Source organism: Pygoscelis adeliae, unplaced genomic scaffold, assembly GCF_000699105.1.
Source record: "Pygoscelis adeliae isolate BGI_AS28 unplaced genomic scaffold, ASM69910v1 Scaffold59, whole genome shotgun sequence".
In the NCBI taxonomy this organism is placed as follows: domain Eukaryota; kingdom Metazoa; phylum Chordata; class Aves; order Sphenisciformes; family Spheniscidae; genus Pygoscelis; species Pygoscelis adeliae.
In genome coordinates, this window is record NW_008825565.1 from 1,035,831 (window position 1) to 1,049,917 (window position 14,087).

General features: G+C 36.4%; 1 protein-coding gene across 2 annotated transcripts in view; it reads left to right on the forward strand.

Annotated features, from left to right (window-relative positions):
* Window positions 1-14,087, forward strand: part of ATP8A1 (ATPase, aminophospholipid transporter (APLT), class I, type 8A, member 1) — a 102,999-nt gene that overhangs the window by 51,924 nt on the left and 36,988 nt on the right. For both annotated transcript variants that reach the window (XM_009332433.1, XM_009332434.1), the window contains 5 exons: window positions 2,879-3,062; window positions 3,170-3,280; window positions 10,267-10,341; window positions 10,501-10,623; window positions 13,091-13,169. In XM_009332433.1, coding sequence (XP_009330708.1) covers window positions 2,879-3,062; window positions 3,170-3,280; window positions 10,267-10,341; window positions 10,501-10,623; window positions 13,091-13,169 — 572 coding nt within the window. The remainder of the gene's footprint in view (window positions 1-2,878; window positions 3,063-3,169; window positions 3,281-10,266; window positions 10,342-10,500; window positions 10,624-13,090; window positions 13,170-14,087) is intronic.

Genomic DNA, 14,087 nt, shown 5'->3' on the forward strand with positions numbered 1-14,087 from the left:
GGTATAAATAGGACAGTATTTTTTTGCCCCATTCACTTACTCTTTGAGCTATAATTCTTCAAACTAGAAAGGACTTGCCTATAAGGAATCTCATTAGTAATATAACAGTATAATTTTCTAAAGTATCATGAGGCCTTCCAGTATTCACATACTTATGAGAATGGTGCCTTTGGGACCTTCAGCTTGCAGGATCTTTTGTGAGGAACTTCAGGACTGCACAGATGCCATAATACAGCTGAATTTTTGGTGTCTGGTGGTAACACTTCTTTTTGTTACTGAGCTTGTGAGTGCCATACAGCAGTCTTGGTTCAGGTGAGAACTGTACTCATGAACTACACAGGCCATGTTACTTGGCCGTATCTCAGTGAGCAGCAATATACAGAGCATGTTCAGAAAGGAACGTTATTTAGAAGTAATTGCTCTTTTGTGCTTTTCCTTTGCAAATTTGTTTCCCAGAACTTGTATTCTTAATGTCTTGTATATTTCTGTGGTTTTATTTTATTTTTTGACCTGGTAGAGTTAAGTCAGGTTATGAACATCCCTATATAATCCTTGAACCTGAAATTTTGTCACTGCAGGGGAAATCTTTCACAGCCCAAATTGCAAAGTTCCGGAAGCTTATGGTACCAAAGGGGTTATTGCCATGAGTGTGCATATAGAAGACTTGTAGGAAATTAATTATAAATACACATTTTTCCCCAGTTTTCAGTGTCAGTATATATCCAGGAGCAAGTTCTGCTTCTTATCCATGTCTAGTTTTTGCATGGACGCATCCAGAATGAGTTCGTCTGGAAAGCAGGAAAGATAAATGAGGAAAGGATGGTTCTTCACCAGCTGCACATCCCCAGCTCCACAGCAGGAGTCATGTTTTGGTACCAGAATTGCTCTCTTTGTAGGAAGCAATGAACAGCAGTGGTGGGGGAGGCAGACTCACAGCTTTTTGCATTTCTTCTTGTTTCTGTTTGTACTATGAAACAAGAGGGGCAGGGCTTGATCCTTGACTCCAGTGCCAGGAAGCACAAGAGTGGGTTGCCACACTGCTTAGGGTTTGCTCCTTCCCTTCCCCACCCTGTGAAACACACCGGTCCTAGCACGTCATTTGTGTATATTATTTTCAGTTAGGATCATAGAATCATAGAATCATTAAGGTTGGAAGAGACCTCTAAGATCATCGAGTCCAACCGTCAACCCAGCACCACCATGCCCACTAAACCATGTCCCTAAGTGCCTCATCTACCCATCTTTTAAATACCTCCAGGGATGGTGCCTCAACCACTCCCCTGGGCAGCCTGTTCCAATGTTTAACGACTCTTTCAGTAAAGAAATTTTTCCTCACAGCCAATCTAAACCTCCCCTGGCGCAACTTGAGTCCATTTCCTCTCGTCCTTTCGCCAGTTACTTGGGAGAAGAGACCGACACCCACCTCGCTACAGCCTCCTTTCAGGTAGTTGTAGAGAGCAATGAGGTCTCCCCTCAGCGTCCTTTTCTCCAGGCTAAACAACCCCAGCTCCCTCAGCTGCTCCTCATAAGACTTGTTCTCCAGACCCCTCACCAGCCTCATTACCCTTCTCTGGACACGCTTCAACACCTCAACGTCCTTCTTGTAGTGAGGGGCCCAAAACTGAACACAGTATTCGAGGTGCGGCCTCACCAGTGCCGAGTACAGGGGCACGATCACTTCCCTGCTCCTGCTGGCCACACTATTTCTGATACAGGCCAGGATGCCGTTGGCCTTCTTGGCCACCTGGGCACACTGCCGGCTCATGTTCAGCCAGCTGTCAACCAATACCCCCAGGTCCTTTTCCGCCAGGCAGCTTTCCAGCCACTCTTCCCCAAGCCTGTAGCGCTGCATGGGGTTGTTGTGGCTGAAGTGCAGGACCCGGCACTTGGCCTTGTTGAATCTCATACAGTTGGCCTCGGCCCATCGATCCAGCCTGTCCAGGTCCCTCTGCAGAGCCTTCCTACCCTCGAGCAGATCAACACTGCCGCCCAACTTGGTGTCATCTGCAAACTTACTGAGGGTGCACTCGATCCCCTCGTCCAGATCATTGATAAAGATATTGAACAAGACCGGCCCCAAAACTGAGCCCTGGGGAACACCGCTCATGACTGGCCATCTCAAATACTACAAGGACTGAATTTCAGCATACAGAGTAGAACTTTTAAAACATGAAGTGGAAGGTACACGTGTGACACACACAATGGTAGATGGAGCCAAAACTGATACAGTTTCATCTATAGATCTTTTGAGCGTCATCCCTGGAATAATTTGCCCCCTCAACTGTGGACAGGCGTTTTCTTAATGACACATAATGGGAACAGTCCCGAAAAGAACAAGGGAGATCTTACCAGCAGTTACACAAAGTGGAGGATCAAGAGTCAATGTTCAAAGTTGCTTCCTCTAATTTAGCAGTTTAGGCTGAGTTAACATAGTGGCAGTCCATTCTGTTCCTGTTTGCTTTCACATCTGTGTCATAAGTATCTTGTTGTTTGTTTATTAAATACATATTTAAACAGAGAGGAAAATAAAAAGCATAACAATAAAATATGCCAAAATCTGCAATTATTGTAATACTGGTAGTGGCAGTGTTTGGGGTTTCTTCCATTAGTCTGTGGGGTTTTTTTTAGGGCCCATTGCTGTTTGACCTAAGTCTCTCCAGTCCTATTAACATCTTGCTTCAACAAATCCAAGGTTTCTATGAATTTCACTGGGAATGTGCTTTTAGCATATAGCCTGAGGGCAGTAACAAGACCTGTCGCTGGCCAGGATGTTAGTTGGCCTGTTTTTACTACCTTTTCACAGAATATAAAGTAAATTTTGAAAGTACATTCATTTGGAACTCCTGTATTAAACCTTTTTCTTTCTGTTACCCCTTAGGGTATCACCACTTCAAAAATCTGAAGTTGTAGAAATGGTTAAAAAGCAAGTTAAGGTAGTAACTTTAGCAATTGGTGATGGAGCAAATGATGTTAGTATGATACAAACAGCACATGTTGGTGTTGGTATTAGTGGGAATGAAGGTCTCCAGGCTGCTAATTCTTCAGACTACTCAATTGCTCAGGTAAGTCATTACACTGTAAAATACTACAATAAAGTAGTTTAATATCAGATTAATATTGGTGTATGCATGTTCTGATTGTGTGTTTGTTCGTTTTTCATTTTTTGCAGTTCAAGTATTTGAAGAACTTGTTGTTGGTTCATGGAGCCTGGAATTATAACAGAGTAGCTAAATGCATCTTGTATTGTTTCTACAAGAATATAGTCCTTTATATTATCGAGGTAATTTTACAGTACAGTAAATGTTACTTTTTGAAAGTAAAAACTGTATTATTTTGAGCTTTTGATTATTATATATGATTTTAAAGAAGCATTTAAACTGTCAATAAACACTTACTAGTACTGAATCTTGCTTTTTAATAAACTGATTAATATTAGAGCGATGATTTTTTTTTTACTTTAAAAGACCCAAATGTCTTAAAAATATGTACTAAATATTAGTACTGAATGCTTGTGTTGTGTAATACTGCTAGCTTATTAAAATTCTGTATCTATTAACATCATTACAGTATTTAAGGAATACAGTTATGCGTAGCCTTAAATCTACCAAGAGATGTATGTGCTTAAGCTCTTCGAGCTGGTGTCAGTAACTGCCTGGTTCGCAAACTGAAGCCTTTTTTCAGGTCACTGTTGAACTGTAGGGCTGTTGCTGTTCAGAACAGTACTTAAGGTTTTTACATATATGTTTAGTTACACTATTGCGTACCTTTCACTTGTTGATGGGGTATCCATGCCTCCTTAGGCTCTAGTTCATGAACAGGGGTACTTTCCTGAAAGTAGCCGACCTAGTTTTCTCACCTGGGATTTTAAGGAGACCAGAGTCTTGTGAAAAACACAGTAGTATGAGAGGACTGTGTTGTAATAAATGTACGTTTATTGGCAGGTATGGTTAAGACAGCATGTATAGCTGTAGTTTTCATGACCTTCATGACCACATGGCAACCTTAAAATTTTTAATATATTTTTAAATGGATTTTTAAATTTTTTTTCTCCCCCCCTTCATTTACTGTTCCTTTTTTTCTTTCAACAGCCTCTTGCTTTCTTATAACCAAATATGTATCTAGTAATTATGTTTATAATTGATTCAAACTTTACATTCACAATGATACTTTGGGTTAAAAATATGGGAAAAAAATTAACTTGTTGCAAAGCTTGATCACAAAATAAGTTTTATAGGTCAGTCTTCTGTATTTTTATGTTAATGGGGTTTACAGTTATTCTTAACACTTTCTTAGGTTTTTTTAATATTTTTTCAAATTAATATCTTAAACTTATGCAGTATGTATCCTTATTTTACTGAAAGAAAATGCCTTATTTCTGTTAGACCTGATGTAAACATTAGGTTTATATTTCCGATTTTGATATTTATGTATGTGATCTTACACCATTGCAATATTTAAAAATACTGTAAGCATCTTTTTATGTACAAGTGTAGCCAAAAAGTGTGCGTTTTTCTTGGCATATTTTTTACATTTTCTACATTTTCCTTTTTTCCTCTTTATTGTGTTATTAATGTAAATAGGTTTCAATCTTAAGTAGTAGCAAGTTTGTAGCCTGTTTAGAAAAACGTAAAGTAGGAAGCCGTAGAAAAAGCAAATCCATTAAAGATCCTTTTTTGCTTTAGAAGTGATGGCAGACTTTGGATCCTGCATTTCAAAAGCTGAATATCTGACTAAATGATCAGACTTCCAGAAGTACTGATTAGCAGTAGCTCTTGCAGTATTTGGAAAAACAGTGTTAATGTATACTTCGTGTTTATAGAAAACATACAAAGTTAGGCTTTAGAACATACTACCTTATTTTCCTTAATTTTCTGTCATTGTCACCTGCAAACACATTGTAAATTTATAACTTAAATCAGATATAAATATCCCACCATTTGTATTCTTTGTGAAAGAAAGTTAAATGCAAGGTACAGAGATCATAGTCTAAAAATAAAAAAGACTAGAAGGGGTCGTCCTGCTCCTGAGCAGATGGAAGGGCAAAGAGATCATTTTTATATGGGTTATGACCCTTTATATATAATGCATACCAGCATTTTACCATATACACCTTCTCTGGAAGACAAGATGACTTCTACTTGAATTGCTGTATACCCAACGTTTGTCAGCTCAGAAAACTTTCACAGATGTTAATAGCTCGTGTCAATACTGTGAGTGAATGGGCAGAAATTCATCATTGAATGTCTCTAGAAAGGACAACTGCCAGTCTTCAATCTTTCTTTTCAGTTTTTTGTACGGATCAGGCGTGGGAGCAGAGAACTCAATGAGTATTTGTAAGCTGCTGCTTAATATGCAGAAATGCTACATCAGGAAAATGTCTGTGAAGCTTTTGTGGCCACGCCTCCTCTGTCTTGGAGTTTAGAAAATAATACTATGAAAGGCACGTCTGGAAGTTGCTTTAAACAAGTTTCTTTTTATTTGCTGACAATAACTAAAAATAACTACCTTTACTTAATAGATGCATATTATATTTTTAAATGTCTGCTCAGTACTAATCAAACAAGTAATGTAATAAATTCCATTTAAACTAAAATACAGCCTTTTTCCTAGGTGTTCTTGGGGCAATATAAGTGCCATTGGTTTCTTGGTTCAGAAAATGGTGAAGGTCTACAGTAATACTCCTGCACAGTGATTAGTGTTTATCAACATTTAAACTATTGATAAGAAACTAGAAGTGGTCTGTAATAACTTTTTCTACTCTGTGTCTTGACGCAATAGATATTTAAACATGGGTCTCATCTTTTGTATGGGACTAGTCCCAGTAACTTTAGAGGTTATATTCTGAAGTATCATTCTAAATTGCAAGTGAAAACTTTGAATTTCTAATAGACTGCTCATGTGCATTATTAAGCTTGTACCGAGCTTCACACTCACATAGGATAAGCCCATGCAAAGTCTCATACTTATTTTGAGGGGGCTGTCATTACCTTATAATGATGGTTGGGATTGAGATTGATCTAGGGATTGAGAACTCCTTTGTGGATTGGTTTTGGTTTTATAATTACCATTACTGCATATACTCTTTTGTTAAACTACTCATTTTGTGAAGTTATGCAAATCTCCCTTCAACATCGGAGGGACAAAATTTTCCTATTCTTACTTTTTGTTCTGCTAGCTAGTAATAACATAAAATAACTGGTTTATGTTAAATAAAAAAGGTTTGCAATTTAAAAAAAAAAAAAATAATTTTTGAAGATCTGCATAGGTCATTCATGTTTCATGTAGGGCAAAATTCAAACAAAAGAGTAAAAGACCGGGACACAGAAGAAACAGATGCATGGAGTTCACATTTAAAGTTCAGTCACAGATCCTTAAACGTGGCCATTTGTAACAATTTAAGTGATACTATGTAAACAATTCAATTATACTAAGTAATTAGAGCTGTAACAGCCTCTTTATCATTCTGTAAACTTCGGATGATGGTTATCTTTTTTTTTTTTTTAATTACTTCTTTTTCCCCCCAAAGCCCTTTTCATCGCACTGCTGAGTTACACACTTTCTGCTGCTCATGTCTATAACTGACGTTTACCATTTTGTTCCCGATTTCCTTTGCCTGACACATCAGATGACATGCCTGTGGTCATACTGAGACCCATGTCATGCATAACCCCATGCATAACTGCATGAGCAGGCCTTCTGTGTATATTCACACTGCTTCTGAGCTGTAGAGTTTAGGTGCTCTTGTTCAGTATGCCATGGCATACTTAACGTATGTAAACTGTACCGAGTTCAGTTTAAAACACAGACAGCAGAAAGTGATTGTGCTCATGCCCACTTTTTTGCATTATATGGTTTGAAAACTTAGAAATACAGGGATCTGCATTGAAGCGCATCTCATTTTAGATGGGCTATGAACCTAAATCTTTCATTTTCAATGGAAATTATGTAGCAATTGCACTATAAAATGGTCTGAATTTTCACTTCTCCCTCACTTAGTCTAAATTACTTCTCAAGGACGCCTATCTCCTGTCCTTCTGTATAGGGGTACTGGATTAGTAATTTGAGTTGTTAGAGTAGGACCTACCCCCTAGAAGAGAAGTGGCTGAATCTGCTCCTAAATTAGAATCATGTACAACATGTCCTAAAAACTTGTTTTGCAGGTACAGCTGCCTTCATTGTCCATCATAATCAAAATGAAACACACTTGTCCATGAATAAATTTCCCACTGTGAAGCAAGAAACTGTGTGTTTCTTGTCACTGTCACTATTAATACTGTAGTAAGCTCCATAGTGGTTTTTTCATGTATGGTTACGAGTGTAATTTTCTAGGGTCCAAGGTTCAGAAGTTAGGGTAGGTGTGAGACTTACTTTCTTCCCCTCTTAGAGTTTGACCTGAGGGCTGTATTTATCCTTGCTGCTTCCCCCACACCATCGTCTCCCTGCCCCCAGATCTGCTAATTATTTTTGAGCCATAGGTGTTCTTAATGTGACCATTCAAATACTATCTTGTAAACAATAGAAAATCCATGTTTCTGCTTAGATATTAAAGATGGCTCTGTCTCTTAAAGTAGCATATCTGGTATTCCACTAAATTGTAGTTTCTGCTACAGAGGGCATTGTTTTTAGCCACGTTAAAAGGTTTCTTTTCCCAGCCATTTTTTTTGATAGATTCAACAAGAACTGTAGAACCCAGGGGTGCTACTAAATTTCATTTCTTCTTGGCTTGCATCTAGAGTTTTCTGACCAAGATTTGTTCCAGTTCCTTACTGCACTAAAACTTAACTGAAATGCCTGTAACTTGCATGCTTTCTTTGGAAGATAGTAAATGCTAAGGTTTCAGGCAGTTACTATTGTAAGTTAAAGGATTTCTTTACAATTCTACAGTAAACTGTAGCTTTCAGAGTTTAAATAGCTTGAAAATTTTAACTTAAATTCTGTACAAAAAAACCCTGAAAGTATCAGGGTTTTTAAGGAATAAAATGGTGCATAGCATTTCTGAGAGGCTTGGCAGTGACTTCATAGATGACATTCATTGTAAATTGAAATTTTATCATAAATTTTTGCATTTCTTTAAAACAGTCACTCCAAAACATTTTCAAGTGTTGCTTGGCATCACTTGCCTTTAATAGAAGTGAATATGTGGAATAGATTCAGTACATGTATTTAGGCCTTTCTTTTTAAATTAAAGTTTTATAACATTTTGACTGTTAGATCACAACAGAAAGTTAATGTTCTTTGCATATACTCCTTGGTTATGAAGGATCAAGTATATGTCTTCTTGCAGTCTGTTTTATTTTCTTCCTAGAGAGTCATACTTTTGTTAAACTCTGTCTGAAATTACCAGCAATGAGATGTACACATACATAAATATGTGTACATATTTATATGTATACATATGTGTACATGTAAATGTACATGTGCCCAACTATCGAGTCACATATTTTCTAGTAAAACTGTCCTTTTCCACCACCCTAAAACCTTTCAAATTAAGAATTCTAAAATTTACTCCAGTATTTGATACAAACAAGAAAAAAAATTAAGGGGTCAATCACATAATAATATCTGTCCTTCACTCCTCTCTCAAGAGCTGTCTTCCTAGCCGTATTCCTAGGTTGGGAGTAAAAGAGTGTAAGAACTATGTATAATGAGAAGGTTGAAAAGAAGGAAGGCAGTTGAGGAGCACAACTTGTATCCAACAGTGGTGATGAGGTTCTGGTCTGGATTAGGTACACACTTTTAGCTTAGTTGTAAAACATCCAAAAATTGTGCTGTCATTGAGTGCATAATTAATTGTTCGGTAATGAACAACTGATGATGCACTCATCTCGCTCCCTCATACTCAACTACTGAGAAACTGCTGCTAATAAATGTCTTCTAAATTCATCACAGTTGAATCCTAATTGCTATTTCAAAAGTCAAAAATCAAAATACACAAGTGTTTATAACAATACATATAGCATTATAAGACTTCAAAAAATTCAGTGTATTTTATATGTCTATATTGCAGCCTCTAACATTCATGATTTTGTATGCAAACTTGTTCCAATAATTGGCCACCAAAAAAAATTATTTACTTTTCATTTATTGGTTGAACAAATAGCAATTTTAGCTGGATTTTAACTCCCCTTTTTAGTGTTAATAGTTGCCAACTTCAGGGGGGTTTCCATCTCAAAGTATTCGCAAACATGTTGAAACATTCCACAACGTGATGAAAGACTATGAGCTTGTTCATAGAATCTGGTCACCTGGAGGTCAGCCTGGGTACATATCGATAAACATACGTATTGATTGTAGCAATTCATGCTTCCATAATAAAGTCAAATGAAATGTGAACTGTAGCAAAGTCTCTGCAAAGCAGTATCTAAACATTCACTTGAAAAACGTGAGTCTTTAAATTGAGTAGAATGTTGTTTAGATGATCCTAGCTTCTGTCACCTTACAGCTTATGTTTGTCATAGACAATATAGTTTCAGTGTAGCTTGTTAATAAAGATTCATCAGACATGCTTCTTCTCCACTTTGTCATTGAACTAATATAAGCATGAAGTAAGAAATCGAAGAAAGCAGTCATGCTGCATGCTATACTGAAAAACGTAAGAAAATGTGTCATCATGCCTTTCAAATTAAGTTTGAATTTTTTTTTTAACCTTTTAGCAAAAAGTGATAAAACTTACGCAATGAAAGAGATCTCCAGCTGTGCCTCTAAAGTACTCTGTAGTTGAGTTAGTGCTTGTTAACTAAGCAATTGTAGTTGATTTAGTGCTCTGGTAAAGCCTCGTCCTCTCATGAGTTTCATGTATGAGGAAGGAATATTGGTACAATTTTCCTTCTACAGTTCTAAACTACAGCTTACTGTATGAATTCTATTAGGAGGTTTGCTAAGGATTAGAAGATGACTGCTTCTAATCTGTAGGTGTTTCCTGTGATATTTTTTTTTCACTGTTATTTCTTAGAATTTTTATTTCATTAAGAATTAAGTACAATACAAATGCAGTGAGCTAAATCACTCTTAAATACTTAACAAACATGAAATTCCCTCTGAAAATAGCTACCTCCTTGAAATGTTTTCATATTTAGGTGGAATTGCCCACATATTTGCCTAGATTGCCCATTATCTGTTCTGAACACAAACATATATTAAAAAAAAAAAAAAAAAAAGACTTAAGCCATAACATCCTCAGCTGTGTTGCAAGTGTGTTCTAGGGATACCCCTTTTTGTGAAGCTGCACAGGACATTGGAGTAATATACGGTTCTCCTTTTTTTCAGATCTGGTTTGCTTTTGTCAATGGCTTTTCTGGACAAATTCTTTTTGAAAGATGGTGTATAGGTCTCTACAATGTGGTAAGATGATTTGTGTGTTTTCAGATATTTTCAATCATAATCATGAAAGTTTCTTGAGTGAGCAATCTTTAAGCAAGTCCTCACCTCTAAAGTTTTGCAATATGTTTTTCTGGTTTGGTTTTTTGTTTGGTTTTGTGGTTTTTTTAATCTATCTACTAGATGTTTACAGCAATGCCTCCACTAACTCTTGGAATATTTGAGAGATCCTGTCGAAAAGAAAACATGCTGAAATATCCAGAGTTATACAAGACTTCCCAAAATGCACTGGACTTTAATACTAAGGTAGATAAAAAAAATTAAATATAATTAAAGCAGAAATTAAGAGGAATTCAGTATAGTTATCCTTTTTTGTTCTGTGCTGCTCATAATTAAAAATGGAAGGGATTTTTGTAACTACTATTTCCAGTTGTCCACTTGTCTGTGAATGGTGCAAATCATATTTATCTATTCTTAGCAAGTACGGAAATGGACAGCAAGCATTTTATTTTTTTCAGCCCTGATTTTTCTTTTCTCTGCTGGTAATAAAGCTGTCTTCTACAGGCAGAAGTGATTGGACCTCTCTGTCGCTAGGCTGTATGTATTTGTACTGTTATATGGAAATGGATTACTGAAGCCTGTGGAGAAGTGTTGCGGAGGACAATAAGAACTGTCATCGGATTTGTAGGGGGAGGGACTTGGTACTATTCTTTGTCAATTTGGAGTTGTGATTTTATGGTTTAATTTTGAGTATTGGGAAAAAATACTTTGAGACAGTTAAGAATGTGTCAGGATGGATCAAAAGGAATCTGAGGCTACTTTTGGTGGGAAATGGGTGACATTCATCTTGGAGAGACTAGCACAAGAAGTAGTAAAAGAATGTAGGACTCTTTAATATATAAAATATACACAATTTCTATAGATTTGTCCATAAATAATCTCTTAAACCTAAATGAAACTTTTTCCTGAATCCGCAATTTAGTGAATGCATGATGTTTGTAAGAGTTCCTTCTGATTTTATTTGATTTTTCTAAATATAATTGAGACATTTCAAGTAATGTCATTGAAAATGTCCCCAAGTTCAACATACAATCTGTCATTGAACTAACAATGCCTCCATGTGCTGGTCTGTAGTAGATGTGCAGAGCTGATACGGCATACTTAGCTCTCATATCTGTGCCACTTGTGCTGTAAAACTGGAGTACCCCTATTTGTCTAAACTATCTTTGTTCACTGAAGCATATGAGACTTTTCTCCTTCTTCCTCAATTCATCCCTTTGCCCACAAAAACAAACCTGAAAGTGGTAAGGAAACTAGGGAAAGTAGTTTCTTCTGTCACTGTGAATGCTTTACAAATATCAGACTTTTCATAGTCCATTAATACAGACACTTCTGTGTTGTGATAGTTTTAATAAATAATGTAAGTCATGGGTTACAGTTGTTGGATTTTTCTGTTATTTTAAATAAGTCTATAATATTTTCATTATTGCACAGATGTATTGTTTACTTCACTGGAAATTCTGTGGCTATTCCCATACAACACTTGCTACGAGTAAACATCTACATACTTCCCAACTACAAAATTCCCACCTACATAAGTTGAATAGTTGGTGTTTAAAGATTTGGAAACATTACTGCCTTGAATGTTAATGCAGATGTTTGTTATGGTAAAAGGGATCAAAGGTTATGAGGTCATGACAGAGGTCAGAGGATTAGCATGTGACAATAAGAATTGGTCAGGAAAATGGAAAAGTAGAACTAATTTTTCTTGCACCCACCTGTGCTTTCTGTCAAATAAAAACTTCTGGTAATGACATAGCAAGAAGGAGAGACAAAGGTTAATGAGTAGCACAAGTTCAAATGTGCAAAGTATTGGAGTGTAAACTGGATCATACAACCTGGTGCAGTTGTATAATCTAACAAAAGACTTTGAGACATTGTGGAAAATGTTGTGAGGCAGGCAACTTAATTTCAATTGTTTGAACACCTTAACACTCATAATACACATCAGTTAGTTACAATAAAGGCTATGATTGTCAAAAGCGTTGTTAATGAAAAAACATGATTGCTATCCTGAAGGAAATGGGTTACATATTTTTGATTAAGTCTTTTTACAACATATTATGGAAAGCATCAATAGGTTGTTTATCCTTAAACTTAATACAGTTCTTTTCAGAAGGTGTACTTAACAAATGGAAATAAGTTTGAAAGTAAAATTTGAATTATTTAGCAAATACATTAAAGGAAGTTTAATATGATGAAACTGTGCACTTCAAGAATGGAGCATGTAAGGAGAAATCTAAGGAAGATATTTTATTTGTCCTTTAATTCCTTTGTATGTGGAAATATGTAGGTAGGTGCATGTAAAATTCAGGTTTTGATTGTTCTACCATCCAAATTTCTTATTACACAAAATGTAAATTATAAAAGCTAGAGTCCTTTTTAGTTCCCTACTTAGAATGTAGCAATTGTTCCAGTTGTCTGGTTTAGTTTAATTTTTCTGATGATATTCCCATATGTATACATTTTAATTTCCCTTCTGATTTGAAATTAAAAGGAGGAGATAATACACACTTTTTTTCAAAACATAAAAATAAACAAATGACCCATGAAGAGCTAAGAGGCAGAAAGTGCCTGTCAGTTGTATTACTTCACAGTGGTGGCCTGAAAGAAACACATTTTGTGAATCTAACACACGAATAGAAAGAAAGGTCAGGGTTCACAGAGCTAGTTTATTGCAAATGGTTCTCATGGATTTTCTGTTTTCCCTTAGGTTTTCTGGGTTCATTGTTTAAATGGCCTCTTCCACTCATTCATTCTGTTTTGGTTTCCACTAAAAGCCCTCCAGCATGGTAAGTATTATGAAAAATAAAAATATAAATGTTGAAAGGTATGAAATATCTAAATACCTTCTTTTTTTTCTTAGGAAAGCTTTATAAATACTAACAGTTTTGTGTGATTAAATTCAAGATACTATTTCTAGAACTAGAGCAGATGCAGTATATTTAAAATGCTTTATTTAAGATCTGTTTAAAAGTAGGAGTAATATTATGTACGTATGCATAAAACTATATAAATAGGTTTTAAGTAAACTGAAACAAGATGGAGAAAAAGAGATTGCTATTTAATTATGCTATTTTTTTATATAATACGCTACCATGGTAAATTTCTGCAAGATCCTAAATCACTACTGTCCCTTGCATTGTCTCTTACGTTTTGTAAGCTTTTATGGCTGATGTGTATACCTTCTGTCCTGTTACTTCAGGGGCATACTAACCCATTAGTTTACATCTATATGAGTAGGCTTGCAACAGAGGGAACTGGGACATCTTGGACAGCTCAGTCCTGTCATTCTTCTAGTTCAACTGTTGTATATGCACCTGAATTGCAGAAGGAAACGGGACAGTTGGGAGGAAAGCTGCATTAATTAGAGGAAACTTGAAAGCATTGCTTCCACTTTGTGGGAATGTTTGTGCGTATGGGAGCTCTCATGGGGTGGGGTTTTGTTTTGCTTCCACTTTGTGGGAAGAAAAAAAAAGTGTACACCCTGCAGCTTTTCTGTAAAATTAGTAGTCTTCTCAGTTTCCCTGATGTAGCCAGGCAGTCTGCCCTGACATAGAATCATAGAATCATTAAGGTTGGAAGAGACCTCCAAGATCATCGAGTCCAACCGTCAACCCAACACCACCATGCCCACTAAACCATGTCCCTAAGCGCCTCATCTACCCATCTTTTAAATACCTCCAGGGATGGTGACTCAACCACTTCCC